Source organism: Gnatocerus cornutus, chromosome 1, assembly GCF_029298725.1.
Source record: "Gnatocerus cornutus isolate USDA-ARS CGAHR chromosome 1, icGnaCorn1.1, whole genome shotgun sequence".
In the NCBI taxonomy this organism is placed as follows: domain Eukaryota; kingdom Metazoa; phylum Arthropoda; class Insecta; order Coleoptera; family Tenebrionidae; genus Gnatocerus; species Gnatocerus cornutus.
The window spans coordinates 35,800,533-35,821,273 of record NC_142233.1 but is presented as its reverse complement, the minus strand read 5'-3'; the positions used below and the strand labels follow the sequence as shown (position 1 = coordinate 35,821,273).

The following is a 20,741-nucleotide window of genomic DNA, read 5'->3' as shown; positions in this document are numbered from 1 at the left end:
ACACAGCTAAATTTGGAATCTGCAAGAATAAAGGAGCTGAAATTTCAAGTCGAACTGATTGGTTTGATAAAACTACAAAAAACTGCAACTTTGTGCTTTTTGAAGCCGCAAATATCTTGTTATAGTGGAGATAAGCACTCCCATTAATATTTGCGGTTTTAATTCAACTCAACAAAATATAATGCGAGTTAATGAAGCGATTAATTATTAAGTACGCGCTGGTAATATAGATATGAGAGAATAATCAATAAGTATTATTTACTTGCCACACTTAATGAATAATTTCCCAATTGCATCGGATTTAAGAGGATAACACAGCAACATGCAATTTGATTACTGTGTACTCCCAGTTTGGGTTTCGGAGCACTTCCGTAATCACTGCAAAAAAGGCGATTTTTTCTATTGCAGAACTTGCGTCAAGTGCCAGAGACATTGCAGGAAACTTCCCGGATGATTAATAATTGCAGTTGGAATTCCCAGATTTCTATAATATTTTCGGGGTTTTAAGTGTGACTACTTTTTACATCAGCTTAATAAATGAAGAGTGTCACGTTCAGGGTCAATAAATAGCACCAATAAATCTCGCAATAAAATGGGTCACAATTTTCCAATTGATGTTGCTCATACATGTTTCTGCAATGTAAAAGTTTCTCAAATGTCGTTCGCACACGTGTTGTTTTACGTTTTAGTGTCCGCGGCATGGGGGCAAGGTAAGACTCGTTTGTAATGGAAGTTGTTGGAATTAGGTGCGGCAAGTTTGAGCATCATACATAGCAAAACAGCTTAAGTGATTTTGTGCTAATTAGTGGTGCAATTTCCAAATTCTATGCTTCGATTTCGAGTTATTTCGAAAAACATACAGAGAATAGAAAGCAACCCAAAATACAGATTTAAACGGATTCTAAATTCTAAATAATATTTTCACATTTAACTAAAGTTTAATAAAAAATAATAAATGTACGTATGCAAGATTCTAACAACTTAAATCTGATTTGTCATTGATGTTGATTAGAGAGACAGTAGTTCATTACTTTTAAAATACGTTCATCAAGGAGACACATTATAATAAGAAGCTTTTTAGTTCTAAGCCTCTTACCATTTAGTGTCTATGTACCTAGTTTAATTAGCAAAAGTTCATTCAGCAGCGACAGTTTTCGATATTTTTTTCAAACAGATTTGGATTGAAAAGAATTAAAAAAATATTTTTTGGACTCTAGAAGCCATTGAAATCTGTATTTTGGCATGCCTTCTTGCTGGGGGCACATGGCTAATCTTAATTGAATATCCCTGTATAATTAATAATTCATAAAGTTTTTGTTTTGTTTTGACTATCTTCTTTGTTGATAGGTCACTAGTAAAGAATTTTTGTTATTATTGTCATTCTAAGTTTGCTTATCAGACGTACGTAATTCTCTTGAGACTCAGATTACGACGATACGTAACGGAAAATTTCCACACTTCATAAAATGATTAAGAAGTCGACAACGTTTTTTGATTAACAAGAGATATCTAAGCATTAAATAGAGTGATTTTAGGTTTCCTGGGAGAAGGTTATGGTTTCAAAATTCAAAATTGCAGCTTCTGAATTAAACTTTTAGAACATGTACAAGTCAAATTTTGGAAAATCTGGGATTATAACAAAAGGTAAATTTTTACAATATCTGAAACTCTTGGGGTTGATTTTAGATACTTTTTGAATATAAAGTAAAACTGTATCTTCCTTTAGTAAAATTCGTAATTTTAGTAATTTTAGTGCTACAGCTACGAAATTTGGGAAATTTACAATTTTTTAATCGTGTATTAATTTCACCAAATGGCAAAATTGTTGAGCGAAAAAGTCAAATTTTAGAAATTTTTATTTTTTAAACAAGCAAAATTTGCCGGCGTTTTCCAGTAAAATTCGTGATTTTGGTAATTTTAGTGCTTCAGCTAAGAAATTTGGAGAAACTACTATTAAAATAAGTTGTGTATTAACTCCACCAAAGAACAAAACTGTAGAGCAAAAAACACAAATTTTAGAAATTTTGTGTTTTAAGATCAAGTAAAAATTACCGACATTCTGCAGTAAAATTCGTAATTTTCGTAATTTTAGTGCTACAGCTACGACGTTTGGGGAAGTTACAATCTTTGAGCCGTGTATTAATCCAGTAAATTGCAAAAATGTGGAGCAAAATAGTCAAATTTAAGAAAATTTCCTTTTGAAGTCTAAGCAAAAATTGCCGACATCCTCCAGTAAAATTGGCAGTTTTGGTAACTTTAGTGCAACAACTACAAAAATTGGGGAAATTACTACTTTTGAGTCGTTTATTATCTCTAGCAAATTTCAAAATTATAGAACAGATGACACAAATTTTAGAACTTTTCATTTTTAAGGCCAAGCAAAAATTGCCGACATCCTCCAAAAAAAAATCGCAATTTTGGTTATTTTAGTGCTACAGCCACGAAATTTGCGGAAGATACTATTTTTGACTTGTGTATTAACTCCACCAAATTGTAGAATCGCAGAATAGAAGACAAAGATTTTAGAAATTTTTATTTTTAAGACAAAGCAAAATCGACGACTTCTTGCACTAAAAATCGTAATTTTTTTAGTAATTTTTGTGCTGCAGCTACGAAATTAAGGAAAGTTATGAAATATGAATTCAAATATAACTATTTTGCTTTTATTGGTATAGAATATAAGATTAATCTTTAATTTGATAACGCACCATATTTAATGTACATTCATTTAATTATCTTTTTATTTTGTTTCCAACAAACAATTAAACGATTAACCAAATTCTACTGTATTTGTATCATTTATGTTTCTGAGGATTAAAACCGGATTTAGACCATCGCCAAATATCTACAAATGGAGTACAACTCCGTTAATTTGTACATAAATTAAATATTAATTAAGAACAGATATAGTCAATCTATTTATTATTTTTGAGGGTCAAAAAATACCTAATACTTCATCTATTTTCTGATGCATGATGCTCAAACTTGACGCTCCTTCTTTGTGTTTGGAATGACAAGACGAGAAGAGCACAGAATTTGGAGATTCCAGTATAAATTCGTTGCCAAAATGTGTACGATTTGATCCTTGAACATATTCTAAAAACGAACTGTTATTCTAATCATACTAATCAACACCAATGACAAATTAGATTTGAATTTTTACAATCTTGCATAAGTAAATGAAGTATAATCTAAAAATAATATTTAGAGTTTGTAATCCGTTGAAATCTGTGTTTTGGGTTGCTTCTTGCAAATATGCTTATTGAATAATTTAAAAACGAAAAGAGCACAAAATTTAGAAATTGCAGTATTAAATAGGGCAGAATTAGCACAAAATTATGGCGTAATATTTAAGCTGCTTTGTGATGCATGATGCTCAAACTTGAAGTTTCTTCAAAAAGAATTTGTTAAAATTTGTGTTTTGGGTTGCCTTCTATTTTTTGTACGTTTTTTGAAATAACTCAAAAACGAAAAGGGCACAAAATTTGGAAATTGCACCATTAGTTATCACAGAATTAGTACAAAATTATGGTATATTAATTAATCTGTTTTGCGATGTATGATGCTCAAACTTGACGCTCACCCATTTTTGTTTTTAAAATAACTTAAAGCCAAAAAGAGCAAAAAAATTTAAAATTACAGCCTAAATTAGCACAGAATTAGCACAAAATTATGGCGCATGTTTGAAATTCTTTTGCGATGTATGATGCTCAAACTTGACGCACCTGCTGAATCTTGGTGTAACAATAGGTCGCAAAGGCATTGGAGGCTCCGAGCAGGATTGGGGTTACATCACCGTCCGTCCGAATGCCCACATGTTCTGGTGGTTGTATTACACCACGTATAATAACATTTCCAATTATACAGACAGACCATTAATCATCTGGCTGCAAGGTGAGATCATTAACGTCAAACAATTAACTGCTATTAGAGCGTCTTCTAGGAGGGCCCGGGATGACTTCCAGCGGTTATGGAAATTTCGTGGAAATCGGCCCTTTGGATCCCTTCCTAAAGGAACGCGCGGGGTCATTCGTGGAGGATTTCAACGTATTGTTTGTTGATAATCCCGTGGGAGTCGGTTACAGCTACATCTCGGATAACAAAACGCATTTGGCGGCGAATGGAGACGAGATCGTCGAGGATTTATTCAACTTTTTTAAAGAGTTTATAAGTTCGCGACATTCGGAGTTTCGGACGGTTCCAGTTTACGTGTTCGGCGAGTCGTACGGTGGGAAAATGGCCACGGAATTTGTTTATCATTTGCTGCAGGTAAATCATTTAACTTGGTGTAACTCTGTCTAAGTTCGGCTTGGCAAACAGAAAGAAAAAAGCGCCGGCAAAAAGCTCTGTAATTTGAAGGGTCTTGCTTTGGGCGACGCGTACATATCCCCGATGGACTACTTAAATCATTATGGCTCTTTAGCTCTCAACTTGGTAAGGCATTTGTAGCACTGTTGACCAATTTTTTTTTTTTTATAATTGAGTTCTCTGTGTGAAAAGGGACTAATCGATAAACGAAGCTTCACGCGAATTGATGAAATGGTCAAACGAACTCAACTTTTAATTAACAAGAAGGAATTTCGAAAAGCGTCGGAAATTGAAAACGAAATCACCGATTTTATTGTTTTTGACGTCTTCGCCTTCGACATGAACAACTTCCTTGCCAAAATCAACTCTTCGAAGATCTTCAGTGAGTCTTCCTTACCCTCCGCCTCTTCTTTATTCCACAGTTCGGCGGAAGAGAATTTTATTCAAAAAAAATTGCTCATAAAAACGAAAACAACAATGTATTCTAGGGCATCTCCTCATTTAAAAAAAAAGTTAAATTTTAAGTCATGGTAGGTTGAATTACTTTTATTTTGAAAAATTATGAAAATTTACACTCCCGCTGAAAAGTATTTGCCCACCAACATTTTTTTAAGTAACTCCAAAATAATTTCTTTCTTCCGCTATTGTTTGGCGTTTTTTGTTTCCACGTTTATAATATACTTCATTGATGCTAACAGCATTTTTTTTCTTTTTTTAATGTTTTAAGTAAATATCATTTTTTTTTATTTTTTAATGTACTTTTCAAAATTTATCGTTTCATATATTTTCACAATCCATCAGCCTATAAATGCAAAGACGAAAGTGTTGATTGACGTTTACAGTTTTTTTTTAATATCTTGAAGGTGTTTGACAACAAAACTTCTTTAATTTGTGGTTGCGGAAGTTTATTGTTCAAGTTTTCTCAAAAAATTAGTAACAGTTTAGTATAGAAATGGTAAAGAAAGTTAAGTTAACGCGTGCAATGATTATTGCTTACCACAGAATTAGCAGAAATAACCGCGAAATCGCAAAAGAATTAATAATATTTTTAAGTGAGCAAATACTTTCGAGCGATAGTGTATGTATCAATTTTTGAATTTTTCTTATTTTTTAAACTTTTGATGGCTTAGCCGTTTAAAATTCTATAATCGACAACAATATGTCTGCTGTGAAAAGCAGAGATGTAGAGAGCATTTATGTTATAACATACAACTCTAAAACCAAGGCAGGATAAGAAATTGCAATAACGCGGTTACTTTTACAATTCATTCAGAACTAAACAGTTTCGTTAACTGATTTAACACAAATGTGACAAAAAATCGTCAAGTAAGAAGTCAGAAATGATTTTATGCCACGAAGAATACTGACTGTTATCAGTTTTCGAGGAAGTAAAACACTAAAAATCACAGCGATTCCCACTTTTTTTGCATCTATTTTGCAACAAGTGTTAATTTTGTCGACAAAAATTTGATATTAAATTGTCAAAATAGCTTTAAAATGCATGTACATATTAAAAAAATAAATTTTTAAAGTTTGCGTTATAAAGTGTAGTTATAATATTTTGCCAACTATGTTATTGGAATTTTTTACCCAGTTGTCTTAATTTTAGAGTTGTATGACATAAATGCTTTTCTCAGCAAATATTCTGTTGTCGGTTATAGAATTTTAACCAATTAAACCATCAAAAATTGAAAAAATAAAAAAAATACAATTATTGAAACATAAATTTTCAAAATGTAAGTAATTCAATCTACTTCTTTTAAAAGAGGAGGTGTTCTAGAACACATTGTTAGTTTTCGTTTTTATGAGCAATTTTTTCGAATAAAATTCTCTTCCCCAAAACTATGCTTCCTTTATACCCTCCACCTCTTCTTACCATTCTCTTTAAGATATGTGGATCCACACGGAGCACCTGGACGACATCATGAACGCCCAGATCAAAGACGAGTTGAACATCACCGCCGACGTCACCTGGAGCTTTTTCAACAACGACGTCTACGACGCTCTAAGAAACGACTTAATGAAGAGCGTCGTCCACAAAGGTTCGTCATTAATTTCAAACGATTCTCGAGTTATAATTTCTCATTTTTAGTTGAAGCGGTACTTAATTCAACCGACGTAAAAGTTATAGTTTATAGCGGAATTCTCGACTTCTTAGTAAATACTGCCGGTACGTATTAAAATCCGACGTTAATGATAGGATTAAAGCCGATGACACGGACAAGTAGTTAACACTCGAAATTCTAATGAGGAGAGAGGAGTTGACATAATATCAGATGACAAAGCGCCTAGTATTATCGTTTCAGAATAAATCAGGTCATTGTCGTAATAATGATGGTGTACTAAACTCGACGGAAAGTGTGATAATTTCGAGACGAGTGTGGAGTGTGCCGAATTGGGTCATTCAAATTTTTAAATTAGGCGCGTCAAGTTTGAACATCAGGCAGCAAAAGGTTGAGATCTCTGCTTTCTAATACGGTGTTAAAAAACTTCTTATCTCTTGTCATTTAGAAGTCACATCACAAAGAATATGGAGCAATTTCTAAAAGTTTTATTAACTTTCGGAGATTTTGTAAAAAAATTAACTTAAATGCTTACAAAACTGTAGTTTCTGGATAAATTTCGCGTTTCTAAATTATTTCATTGGTCAGAATGAAAAATCATACATAAAAAGTGTCCAGCAACTGTTAAAAAGTTGGGCGAGTTTTTATAATTCCACAAATTTGAAGAAATAATCCATAAATATAATAATCCAGAAAATCTAGATAGTCTGGTTAAATTAAGACATCGATAATAGCTTAAGAAACTTTAAAATTTAGAGACTATAGATCTTGAAAATCCACAGAATTTATAGCACCTAGAAAATTTGAAAAGCATTTCTGGAAAATCTAAAAAAATAAATAATTATCTAAATCGGCCAAAGATATAGAAAATCTAGATAATCTTAAACGTGTGGACAAATCTCAAGTCTGGACAATTTGATTAAAGATAATACCTAGATAAACTTGGAAATTTAGCAATTACAGAACTTAGAGAATCTGGAAAGTATCTATATCAGGAAAACCTAAGAAAAATGAAGAAGAATCTAAATAAATTAAAACATCTAAATAATGCAGATAAACCAGGGCATGTAGATAAATCTAGAAACTCTGGACAATCTCAAAATACATAGATAATACTTCGAGAAATTAGGAAATCTAGAGACTAAAGAAATTAGAAAATTCACTGAATTATAGAATCAAAGAATCTGAAAAACTAGAGAAAATGGAAAATAATCTAAATCGTCCAATGATCATAGATGATGTGGACAAACCAAATCCACCAAAGTTACAAAACCTAGGGAATCTGGAAACTATTTCTGGGGAATCTAGAGAAAGTGAAGAAGAATATAAAAAAGTATTCCAAAAAATCTAGATAATGTAGAAATCTAGAGCATGTAATTAAATTTAGAGACTCTGGACGATCTCAAAATAGATAATTTCTTAAGAAACTTGAAAATATAGACTATAGAACCTAGAAATCTGGAAAGCCAATATATGGGAAACGTAGATCAATACTCCAAAAAATCTTGATAAATGTAGATAATTATAGAGATTTTGGGCCGCCTCAAAATAAATAATATGTCGAGAAACCTAGAAAATCCACAAAATTTATAAAAAAATATAGAAACGTTTATATAAACATAGATAAAACATTGATGAATCTAAAAATATACAGGGTCCGGCAACACTTGTGTCCACCCCTAAAATCGTCTTTAATTTTAAAGATAAAATTTTGAAAATTTGCATACGCTTATAGTTGACCAGGCTCTAGAAGCTGACACAAAAATTTGTTTTGATATCACGGTTTCTTTGGCGTCGCGACGCCTAAAAAGTTTAATTTTTAGCGATTTTTGGGTTTTTGCTTTAATATTAGCAATTCAATTTTTTTTCAACATAACTGTAATACAAATATTTGAGTTTTTGTTTTAAATCTACTTTAAATGGTGTTTAAAATTTGCGAAAAAAAAGCTGTTTTATCAAGTTAGTTTTCAACATTTTGACGGTGCAGTGACAAACTACGTTTACACCAAAATTTCACAAGTCACTTCATTCACTCATATGAAGGTGAATTTTGATTGGCACGTTCTGGACAGTAGAAATCGTTAATTAACATCGACAAAGCGACAATTTCGCCAAGTAAGACTTTTGTTACCTTCTAAAACGAACCAAAGAATAGATGTCATTTGTGACACAAGATGTTGACAGATGGGTGTAAACGTAGTTCCCAATTTTGACGTAATAAAATTGGAAACTAACTTGATTAAACAGCATTTTTTCCTCAAATTTTGAATACAATTTACATTGAATCTAAAATGTCAACTGAGATATTTTTAACACATTTATATTGAAAAAAAATTAAATTAGAGGTTCATTTCATAAAACTTCACAATTAGCTAAAAAATACACTTTTAAGACGTCGCGACGCCAAAACTATAAGTGATAAAAAATAAATTTTTGCGTCGGCTTCTAGAGCTTTGTCAACTATGAGTGTATGCAAATTTTCAAAATTTTATCTTTAAAATTAAAGACGATTTTGGGGGTGGACACGAGTGTTGCCGGACCCTGTATAAATATCCCAAGAAAAAAGGGAATTTAGAGGGACAAAACCAAAAAAATAGAATCTGTAGAACCTAGAGAATTTGAATAATATGAAGAGTTTATCAAAAGAATCAAAAGAATCTTTCTCGAGAGCTTGTAGAAAAATCCAAAGGATCAATAATTTGATTGTTTTTTTTTAAATCGTCAAAAAATAACAAAAAAAAAACAATTTTTTGAAAAACTTCTTAAAGTTTTTATAAAAAAAATTTTAACTTCTTAAAACTTCTTAAAGTTTTTTGTTCTGTGACATCTAAATAGTAAGAGGCACCAATGCGAGTTAAAAAAGAACTAAAAAATTTACAGAAAAACTAGAAAATTGGAAAAAATCAGAAATCAATCCTTATAAACTCCACAAAACCCTAAAGAAGCCACGGAATCTTTAGATATCGTAACGAACTCTTAAAAATAAAAATCAACTCCGGAGAACCTCAAAGAAATCACATTGGTTGACTAGTGTTATTCCGCCCTAAACCCAATGAAGCACATCTAAACGGCACATCTAAAGAAAACACATTTTCCATTAATATCTACATGAATTATTTACTATAAAAACAAGAAAGCAAGCAGTCATTTCAAAGCATCTCAGCTTGTTAAAACTTTTAACTTTTTAACTGTGAAGTTAGCATTTTTCTCTTGACAAGTTGTGGCATTAAACCAACGCAACGTCTGAGTTTAAGCAACTCGTTGCTTTTATAAAAACCTCCATATTTTCGTGCTCTCAGCTTCACGTTATTTGAATTTGCTTTAGCGAATGAATGAAGCCTAAAGTGCGCTCGTGGAAACAAATCGTGCTGGCGGAGCACTTCTTATTAATGCAATTCGCGATTTTTTCGTCATTACCGGTTGATACTGAAATTTTTTGACAAGCTGAACGAAATTTAATTAGTTATTAATTTGTTGGACGTCTTAATTATTTCAAAGGGCCCGCGGCGGATTTTCGAAAAAGTTTCAATGGAAATTTATAGGTACGATGGCTTGGCTGGACCGCCTGCAATGGACGGGACGGGAAAACTGGCTAAATTCTACACAGATTCCTTTATTACTAAACGAGCTGATTGAAGGGTTTTCCAAAAAAGTCGAAAATTTGGCGTTTTACGCCGTTTTACGAGCAGGCCACAGTGTAAGTTCTTCAGACCAAACTAAGTGAAGCTAGTGGTGGTGTTGCAGGTCCCCTACGATAATCTACCGGTGATGAACGAAATCCTCCGCCTCGAGCTTCTGGACTAGTTAACATTCCTCCTTAAGAAAAGTAGATACACCGTCTCCACAATGCTTAAGATGGACGCTCCGATGAACAAACCAGCTGTTCCTCCGATGGAAACTGCAACTCCCCCATAAACTCCGGAAAGAACTGTATTTATAAATTACCAACTAAGTCCATTGTAGTTCGAACAACGATGCGCTTAAACCTCGAAGTCGGTAGCGATTGTAACTTAATAAAAATTTTCCCTCGTGAAGTTCCCACTCTACAAAGCGCAATTAAGCCATTAAAAATACAAAACTTTCTTACCCTTTTATGTTAGCAACGATTTTATACTCGGGCTCGGTGCACGACGGCAAGCAATCGCAAACTAATCCAGGTTTGTCGAAACCTTCGGCGTGCAGCCTATTTACTGTCTCTGAAATATGAAACTCGCGAAATTTGTTTTCGTAATTTGCTTACTTGTTACCGAAGTTGTCAGTTAAACACTCCAAACCTTCAATGTCGCAGTATTTTCCGCTATCTACAAAATCACCAGAGTAATGGTGCTTTTCTCTAACTCAAAATATTCTGTTAAACCTCTGCTACTGTAAAAATAACAGACTGTTAGCATATTGATCTTCTCTATCCTCTATTAGCCTTGGGTATATTATATTAGCCTCTAAATTGAAACACATTATTTTCACAAATCACTTCATTTACTTGTATGAAGGTTAATTTTGATTAACTCGGGCATGTTGCACTTTTTGGACACTAGAAATTGTTAATTAACATCGAAAACGTGACAATTGGACCAAGTAAGACCTTTGTTACAGTCTAAAACGAACCAAACAAACATTTGGAATACAAGATAATGACAGTTAAGTGTAAACGTAGTTCCCAATCTTGACGTAATGAAATTGGAAACTAACATGATAAAAACAGTAGTTTTTCCTAAAATTTTTAATACAAATAGTATTAAATGTAAACAAAAAAAGTTTAATTTTGTGGAAATTAATGCTAATATTTGCATGTGCGCGTAAATTGTCGTCACATTTATTACCAATCTCAAAGAATGACGATTAGGTTCTCTAGTTTATCAATTTCTTTGAGAATGTAAGAAGTCGAAGCCTAAATAATTACGACTAGGAGGACCTGCAATCTTTTGCAACAAAAGTCCCGATGGGTTAACTTCCCTGGGAAATCAGTCTTAAAAAATCAGAAGAAATCGTTAGGAAATCAATAAAAAATCAGCAGGAAAGGAGGGGAAATCATTAGGACATCAGGGGTAATCGATAGGAAATCTAGGGAAATCAGACGAAATCACAAAGAAATCAGGGGAAGTTTTATAAAATCACAAAAAATAAGGGAAAGTTGGACGAACACTAGACGAAATTACAAGAAAATAAGTAGAGTTTAGGCAAAATCACAAGAAATTCAGAGGAAGTTTAACGAAATAACAAGGAAACAAGAGAGAAATTAGACGAAATGACAAGAAAATAAAAGGAAATTGGATAAAATCACAAGAAAATCAGGGAAAGTTAGACGAAATCAGAAGAAAATAAGGAGAAGTTGGACGAAATCATAAAGAAATCAGTGGAAATTAGATGAAATCACAAGAAAATAAGGGGAGGTCGAATAAAATCATAAGGAAATAAGGGGAAGTTGGACAAAATTAGAAGAAAATCAGGGGAAGTCTTATGAAATAGCAAAGAAATAAGGGAAATAAGTAGAATTTGGACGAAATCACAAGAAATTTAGAGGAAGTTTAACGAAATAACAAGAAAATAGGGAGGAAGTTAGAACGAAATCACAAGAAAATAAGAGTTGGTGCTAGAATAGGCTCAAATGGTTTAATTTTGATACCTCTATAAAAAAGTCCCATGATTATAGTTCAATCTTGATTCTTCGATGGTTACTCATGTTTCTTTTTCATAGATGAATCGAAATTGAATCATTTGGTCGTCTTCCAGTTTGCTTTATTTCGATTTTGAGCTAATTGATCCGATTTCTTTGCATTTAATTGCCGTAAGTTTGTGTGAATCGTCAATAATTTTTTTAAAGCCAATTTTTAAAATTAATAAGCGTGTAGTAGTGTACATAGTTAAAATCTCTAGAATGTGCGCCTTTTTCTCAACAATTTTCCAGTTTGCTTAAGTTAATATACCTACGAGTGAAATTAGAAAATTCCCCAATTTTCATAGCTGTAACACAAAAATTACTAAAATCACGAATTTTAGTGGTGGATGTTAGAACATTTTGCTTCCTCTTGAAAATTAAAATTTCCAAATATGGTGTTTTTTGCTCTACAATTTTGCAATTTGGTAGAATTAATACACTGCTCAAAAGTTGTAGTTTTTCCTAAAGTTCATGCTGAAGCAATAAAATTGGTGGATGTCGGAAATTTTTGCTTTGGTTTTAAACTAAATTTTTAGAGTCTGTGTCTTCCGTTCTAAACTTTTGTAACTTTACTAAAATTAGTACATAACTCATAGGTTAAAAAATAAAATAAAATAAAATTATCATAAAAGTAGTTGTGACAGTGGTTGCCTTGGTTTTCACAGCAAGCATACTGTTGTCGATTATAGAATTTTAAACGGCTAAGCCATCAAAAGTTTAAAAAATAAGAAAAATTCAAAAATTGATACATTTCAAAAGTAATTCAACCTACGATGATTTAAAATTTGACTTTTTTTTGAAAAAGGAGGTGCCCTAGAATACTTTGCTGGTTTTTGTTTTCATGAACAATTTTTTTCTAAAATTCTCTTCCGCTGAACTGTGTCCAAATAACAACTATTATTCTTCGTACTTTAGGTGCGTAGTTTGCTTGTTGATGCCATTTTACTTCACTCATTTCGGAAAACCCACGATAAATATTAAATTTAAATAACACTTCTGATTTTTCCGAATTTGAATCCCATTGCTTCGAATTTTAACATTTTTGGTCCAGTGAAATCGCAGTTATTCATACAATAAAACTTTAGGGTACTCTGTTAGATAGTGGCTAACAGAGCTATGTTAGCAACAGTCTGTTAGGTTTACAGTGATTTTAGAGAACAGCACCACAAGTTGAAACGACTAAGTTTACGTACTTAAAACCGGCATTAGATGATGAGTGCAGTTGCACAGATCGATGTGAGCGTCAGCGTGACATTGGACAACACACGTGGAATAACTGTACAACTCGTGCACCCGTAAATTCTCCGGTTTTTCTTCTGGAAATCTGCATTTTCTTTTGTCAACGGGAAGAGCCCTCACGTTTTCGTCGTTTTCTATTTCTATTATCTAGACGAGATAATAAATGTTGGAGCATTAGTGCAATTTAATCATGACCTACATTTATTGAAATATTGTAAGTTTCTCCCAGTATGACGTCTTTGCGTTGGTCTGGGTCTGAATTTATAAAGGGGACGTCTTCTCGAGCGTGGAAATATAACTGCAAAAAACGAGCTGAAAGGATTTTAATTAACTTGTAACGTGCAGTTGCTAAACATGATTACAGCCAATAATGAACGAACTCCAACAGGGATTTTTATTTCGCCGGAAATATGATTCCTTTATTGTTGAAAAACTGGAAGACGCGCCCGCAGGACTTCCTCCCGAATCAATTATTGTGCAATCGCTTTACGATCCTCAAAGCTCTGCAGACATAAACTGCGACTCATTCATGTCAATCTGCCGCCACGTTTGTTCACATAATCGTCAATTCTTTGTCTAAATAACAGCAACGCGATGCAGCACGGCCATAAAATCTAAGGCAGTCTATTAAAAAGTATGTAATTTGTGTAGAAAAACGCATAAATCAATTTTTACAAGCTTGTAAACGTCGCTTCAAGCGAGAAATTGTTATTTTCTTAATAAAACACACATCTAGTTGAAATATAGAGGAGACGACTCGTTGCGCTAATAGCCATCGAAAGTGGTTAATTGCAGTAATTAATTTGATGGTAGGAAAATAATGAATGACTGGACCAGCGATTAAGCGCGACAAATGATGTTTTGGTTGTTTCTACTTTGTTTTTACAAGCGAAATAAAATTAATGGAGCCCATTCTGTTAGTGGAATAACGCGAGAACGTCGGCGGATCTCGCTAAAGAACAGAAATCTGAATTTTAAAGAATTTTTTTAAAGAAATTCGATCAAAACTAAGAAAAAAGCGCAGACTTACAGTAACCACAAATTTTGGAAGTGAAATGGCCTCTGATTCCGATTCTGCAGACCATTTTGATCCATTAGGTCTGGATTTAGAGATATTCTTTAAAAATATTTTTAATTTTTTAGCGATTTTATAAAAACAACTTCTTCACGTTCTAGAGAAAGATTCTGCAGATTCTTTTAGTATACTATTCGTATTACTCAAATTCTCTATTCTTAATTTTTCGTTTGTCCTTCTAAATTTCCCCTTTTCTCGAAGTATTTATAGATTTTCTGATTTATCAATGTTGTATCTAGGTCTATATAAACGTTTCAAAGTTTGTTTATCTAGTCTATTTAAGTTTTTATAAATTTTGTGGATTTTCTAGGTTTCTCGGCGTATTATTTACTTTGAGGCGGTCCAAAGTCTCTAGAATTTTCTACATATTTTCTACATCTTTTGGAGTATTTATGTACGTTCCTCAAATATTTACTTCAGATTTCTAAGTTCTCTAGTCTCTATAATTTCAAGTTTCTCAAGAAATTATCAATTTTGAGATTGTCCAGAGCCTCTAAATTTATCTGCTTGCTCTAAATTTCTACATTATCTAGATTTTTTGGGGCACTTATTTATATTCTTCTTCACTTTTTCTGTGTATTTTGAGATTGTCCAGAGTCTCTAGATTTATCTACTTGCCCTGGTTTATCTACATTATTAAGATGTTGAAGTTTATTTAAATTCTTCTTCGAATTCTTTACGTTTTTCAGATATAGATACTATCCAAATACTCTAGGTTCTGCAGTTGCTAAATTTCTGTATGGCTTAGATTACTTTCATTATCTAGATCTTTAGACATGTTGAAATATTTTCCATTTTCTCTACATTCTCCTGAAATTCTTTCCAAATTCTCTAGGTGCTATTAATTTTGTCTAGCTTTTCTAGTTTCCAGTCTCTAGCTTATCTATGATTGGTTTATTTAGATTTTTCCGTATTTGTTCTAAATTTCCCAGTCAAAGACAATTTCCAGATTATCTAGATTTTCTATACTCTATCCTACCAAGTTTATCAAGGTATTATCTATTTCAAAATTTCCTGAATTTATAAGTATGTGCATGTTTTAGATTATTTAGAATATCTAAATCTTTGGACGATTTAGATAATTGGGATAATTTTCTAATTGCTCGGGATTTACCAGAAATAAGTACTTTTTAGATTTTGTAAGGTGCTTTAAATTCTCCGGATTTTGTAGGATCTCTAGTTGTTTCTAGATTTAAAGGTATCTAGATGCCCTAGTTTGTTCAGATTATCTAGACATTCTTCTTCATTTTCTCTTGCTACAAAAATGCCTTCAAATTTATTTAACTAATAAAAAACTCGACCAACAATTTTTTAACAGTTGCTGCTTAATTTTTTTATGATCTTCCATTCTGAGCAATGAAAACCCGAAATTTATCCACAAACAACAATTTTGTGAGTATTTACACTAAAATCGTTGCAAATTTAGGAGTTCCTTGGCAAAAAATATTTATTAAAAAGCTCTTAGAGTCCTGACCTGATGGAGCAAAACGAGTTTCGAATTTAGAGCCAGTGCTACCAATAATTTCCTAATTAGCAAGAAAATGGTGGATGCGCCGAGCAATTTTAATTAATTTTGCAGAAATCTTGTAATAAAGCTGAAAGACAGGCAAATTCTCCTCCAGAAAATGTAATTTTTGATCTAAAAGAATGCATTTTGTAAGGTAAACTTTATTCTCCTTGCAACTTCTTTTATCCTTAATAAGTTTATATACGAACCCGTACATCTTCAATAGTTTCAACAAAAAGACCTCCAGCTCCGGTTTTTCTGTCAGAATAAAAATAAAATTCGTCTTTGCGTTTATTCGGTTTTCTAAAACAGCCAGTCATAATTAATTAAGCCGACTCCTCTTCGTCGATGCTGAACATACTTTGTATGGAGAGAATTAAATGAAAAGCACACTCCATACTCGGTTTCTAGAGGTAAAAATTGTTCGCAGCAATCAAAAGAGACTCCGTTCCATTTACATGCGGATAAAAGTTGTGAGCATTTCTTCCTGTACTGGAAACACGTAATTACTAAAGTAAAACAAACTCTCAAATCCACACTTTTTGCACGGTTTCCACAAAATTCAATTTCTCACAAGTGGTACATGGTGTGTGACACGAATAACAGCTCCCGGTGAAAAAGATCAGATCCGCTATAAACTGTTGAACTTCTTCGACCTCCTCGCCGTCGCTGCAACTCGCCGCTCACAAACTGGGATTAAAACGCAAATTTGTTTACCCGTTCCAGTCCACTTCAGAACTGGTAATTTCGCACAGAGTGACGGCTGGGAAAGAAGTATTCCAGTTGAGATAAGCGGTCTCCGTAACGAAGCTGATGGCGTTTTCTGTGTATGACTTGTATGAAGCTTGGAAAATTAATATCATCGCCCAGAAGCTGAGGACGAATATGACGATCCACGACAATCTGGTAAAGTAATTTTTAATCATAGGGCAAAAAGGGTAAGTGGCCGTTTTACCGGATTAAAAAATGTCTGTTTTCATCAGCGGCGTACTTTAAGCCGTGCAAATTGGTATTTTTACCGTAATATCTTAAGCGGGTTACATTCATTCTCACACAAAGTGAAATACTGATTTTGTCTGCAACAACAAAGGCTAAATGGGAAAGACAGTTATTAATCTCTAATCTGTTGATCTGGATTTGGAATGTAATGGAACATAATTTCTGTAGGCGATTATTTGGGCTTTATTAGCTCCATTAGCCGCGCGGTTACCATCAATGTTATCTGAAGATTTCTATTTAGGTACATTACAACATTACCATTCAATACCTGATTTTTATTTACTAGATTAAATCCGTCTGATCCTAAGGTACTCATTTTTGGATGTCTTTTAAACTTTTTTATTTTTTGTTTATGATTCTTTAGCTTCTTCCTAGGCTCTATTTTTGTATTTGGTTTAGGGCAAATTCCCGATTGAATCATAAAACGACTGCACAGACAACAAAAAAGTGAATTTATAGAAGAGTATTACGTCGGCGAGAACGGGAGACAGCTTTGTATCAGGTAAAGTCGTTTTTGCTTGAGGGTATTAAAGTTTAATTTTGTTGCTGGGTAAATAGACGTAGACTGTGCTGATTGTGCAATTTTTTATTTATTTTTATTAAACGTGGACATCAGAAGTCATTCTTATTTGCACGTTTGACCTGACATCCGTTGAGCTTAAGAGGAAAATTGAAACAACAATTAAATTCTGGATTTCTGAAAAATCTAAGAGCGCTCTCTGGGCAATGAAAATGCGAGGAAAACGGTAGTAAAAATCCCTATTTTCAATCAACTATGATTTTTATCGCTTCTAATTTGGTTATTTTTAGACGTAGGTTTGAATGCAGCGCCATTTTCTGCATAAAATGAGCACAAAAAACGCATGTTTGTTTCCCAAAATAAGCGATAAATCGACCGCACAACTTTGACTGTTTTAGTCATACCAGTTTTTTTCAAAAACTCAAGCTCAAAGTTTGGGATAGTTTTAGCCATGAATTTTCACAAAAAACTGCAACTTTCGACTTTTGAAAAATCTAAAAACTATTTTTTATATAAAAAATTGCGAGAAGAACGATGGTGCAAACCGCATTTCAATACCTGCAATAGTTTTCAAGATATTGAGCACGGATTGTTTCGAACCTTGTTTCGGCCCTCTGGCGACAACCCAAAAATTCAAACGGCCATAAGTCAGTTAGTTGTTGACGAAAATTGACGGCTTTGGATTCAGTGTAACATTTTGCGTAAAATGAGGCAAAATTTGTTGAGTTTACTTAATTAATAAACGAGGCATTGGCCAAAAACAATTTTGAAAATGTCAGTTTGGGTTGATTTTCAATCAGTTTTCAAAGTAAAAACATGTGTTCTACATCAGTCGAAAGAGGACTTCGAGATCTATCGACTGGCCAAATTTGAGATCGATCGAACAAATAGTTTACGAGTTATGACCAAAAATAAAAAAATTGAAAAATGTTCATCGTTTGAGTCGGATTTTTTTTTTCGTAAAAAATCGACTATCAAATTTTGGGCTTTTGAGAACATTTTCTAACGTAAAGTGGGCCGAGAAAAACGACGGCCCAAACCGCATCTCAACATCTCGAATAGTTTCCGAAATATTTAACTTTAAAAATTAGGAAAAATTAGGAAAAATGAAAATCAACTATTTGAAACTGTGATCGGTCATAACTTAGTTATTTGTTGTCGGATTTGAAATCTGCGAAAAATTCTGCGTACACTAATGTAAACAACCCACCTATACTCTAAAAATTAAGCAAAATATCGATATCAGAAGTTTGACATAGTTTTACCCATGAATTTTAGCGGAACTGCAACTTTCGACTTTTGGAAAGTCGAAGAACAGATTTTTAACTTAAAAATTGCGCGAAAAATGATTTCGGAAAGAGTTTTTTTATATTTATATTTATTTTTTTATATTATTCCGGAAATATCGAGAAATATCGTTTTTGATCCTTCAAAATTTTGGCCCTCTGGTGACTACCAGAAATTTTAAACGCCATTAACTTGTTTATTTATTGACCGACAAGAAAAATAAGGGTATGTTTAGATTAATCACAAAATTTTGCGTAAAATGAGCTCACATAACTCAAATTCCCTTAACAAATAACGGGGATTTCGACCGAATTTGATTTTTAGAGGGTGTTTTTAGGGGCATGTTCAACACGCTGTTTCGGGGCGAAAACTGCGATTAGTATTATTGAATCATATATCGATCGAAAGAGGAGCTCAAATCGATAAGGCAAATAGTTTAAGAAGGGCGATCGATACACGAAAAATTGAAAATTTTTTATCGATTGAGTCGCAAAATTTTTTGCTCAAAAAATCGACCATCGAATTTTCGACTTTTAAAGGCGGATGCTAAAGTAAAATGAACCGAGAAAAACGCTGGTAAAAACCGTTTTACAAAATCTTTTGTGTTTGGGAAATATCGACCTTTGAAAATTTTCAAACTCGAAGGGTGCGATTTGGTTTCTCAAAACGATTTGTATTTTTGTCCTTGTCACTTATCACTTCATCGTATCGTTCAGAAACAAAATCGCACCCAAAACTCAATATCCAAAACTTTGATCGCTCATAACTAGGCTAATTTCTAGGCCGATCATAACGAATCTAACCTTTTTGGATTCTGCGTGAAATTCTGCGTAAAATGAGCACCAGTACTCTAACCAGCGATCGAGTCTGAAATAGAGACCGAAAGGCAGCTAACATCTACATTGAAAAAATAAAAATTTCGAATTCGAACAATTAAAGATCGATTTCTAACTAAAAAATTGCGAGAAAAACGATTTCGAAAAAAAATATTTTATATTTGCCATAATTCCAGAGCAAAATCGTTTCCGGAGCTTCAAAATTTTGGCCCTTTGACGACAACCCGAAATTGTTGTAATTGTAATTGTAAACGGTTGTAATTCAGTTCTTTGTTGACGGACGTGAAAAACAAGAGTAGTTTTGGATTCAGCGCGACATTCTATGTAAAAAATTTGCTCTAAAAACAAGAGTGATTTTTTTCCGAATTCCTAAAACTGTAAGAACGCATTGAAATCCCCTTAATATCCCATTCCAAGTTTGATTAGAACTGCATTGGTGATGAGAATTTTTCGCAATGTAAACTTACCAAATTGAAACTCAGAAATTGTTTACGCAAGTTTGAATGCGACTCCACACAAGCGCCGCTGAACATGTTCGCGCTAACTTTATCAACAACTCGTCAATAATTAAAGTTTGTAACCAGATAGTTATCGCTTACAACATTCAACTTGTTCACAATGTTGATACACAGATGATTTTTAAACTCGTTTGAATTCCAACAGTAAAACTCAAAGTTAAGCGTTAAAGTTCGTCTTTGTTGCAGACGAATGAGATAATTCAAGATACTTTGTTGTAGACAAAAGCGTCAAAATTTTGCACCACATCCGCAAAACGGTGCAAGCCGCCGCTCATATTTTAAGAGTAACGCCTTCCTTTCGGCGATTCCACCCTCGAGAGTACAACAAAACTCGCACATGTACAAGATATGGCCGATTTAAAAGCAAATATCTTAGCGAGTCGAGAGTTTTTGCAATAATCGTTCGGAAATTACCACAGGCAATTCTGTAGTGTTTGTCTCGAAAGTGTTGCGGCTTTGCACTCCGATTCGAGTCTCTGGACTCGTCCGAAAGAAATTGCGAATGTGTCAAATGCACTAGTGCGGTGACACACACCCACACCAGCGAAAAGGCATTTAAAGTTTATAATGCGGAGGAAATGGTCGAAACTTTCTTTCATATGTTGGGCACAGACGCGGCCTATTGTGTGGATTGAACTGTTTTCAAAAATAACTATCTTTTATGCCCAGAAACGTCTTGCCAACTTGCACCGTTATCACTACTTCTCTTCAAACACACTTTCTAAGAGATGTT

General features: G+C 33.3%; 2 protein-coding genes across 2 annotated transcripts; one reads left to right on the top strand and one right to left on the bottom strand.

Moving 5' to 3' along the window:
- The first annotated feature begins 600 nt into the window (after nt 1-600).
- LOC148182148 (retinoid-inducible serine carboxypeptidase-like) lies at nt 601-10,363 on the top strand. Its single transcript, XM_088041104.1, has 9 exons — nt 601-710; nt 3,751-3,894; nt 3,944-4,269; nt 4,321-4,434; nt 4,501-4,690; nt 6,198-6,350; nt 6,401-6,478; nt 9,914-10,068; nt 10,116-10,363. The coding sequence occupies exons 1-9, from the start codon at nt 656-658 to the stop codon at nt 10,173-10,175; spliced, it is 1,275 nt and encodes a 424-aa protein (XP_087897230.1). The 5' UTR covers nt 601-655; the 3' UTR covers nt 10,176-10,363.
- A 91-nt stretch (nt 10,364-10,454) lies between these two features.
- Nucleotides 10,455-16,895, bottom strand: LOC148182147 (sodium channel protein Nach-like). Its single transcript, XM_088029194.1, has 8 exons — nt 16,804-16,895; nt 16,566-16,751; nt 16,388-16,517; nt 16,210-16,340; nt 16,058-16,151; nt 13,221-13,413; nt 10,619-10,672; nt 10,455-10,567 (listed from the first exon to the last, which is right to left on the bottom strand). The coding sequence occupies exons 1-8, from the start codon at nt 16,893-16,895 to the stop codon at nt 10,455-10,457; spliced, it is 993 nt and encodes a 330-aa protein (XP_087885320.1).
- Between the last annotated feature and the right edge of the window lie 3,846 nt (nt 16,896-20,741).

Excerpts from the sequence above, each read along its gene's own strand:
- LOC148182147 (XM_088029194.1), bottom strand. The coding sequence starts at position 16,895 with ATGAATGTAACCCGCTTAAGATATTACGGTAAAAATACCAATTTGCAC. Across the intron at positions 16,518-16,565 it reads TCTGAAGTGGACTGGAACGG|CGACGGCGAGGAGGTCGAAG; the intron begins GTAAACAAATTT and ends GGCGAGTTGCAG. Across the intron at positions 16,341-16,387 it reads TTGTGGAAACCGTGCAAAAA|TACAGGAAGAAATGCTCACA; the intron begins GTGTGGATTTGA and ends ACGTGTTTCCAG.
- LOC148182148 (XM_088041104.1), top strand. The coding sequence starts at position 656 with ATGTCGTTCGCACACGTGTTGTTTTACGTTTTAGTGTCCGCGGCATGG. Across the intron at positions 4,691-6,197 it reads CAACTCTTCGAAGATCTTCA|ATATGTGGATCCACACGGAG; the intron begins GTGAGTCTTCCT and ends ATTCTCTTTAAG. Across the intron at positions 6,351-6,400 it reads GAAGAGCGTCGTCCACAAAG|TTGAAGCGGTACTTAATTCA; the intron begins GTTCGTCATTAA and ends TCTCATTTTTAG.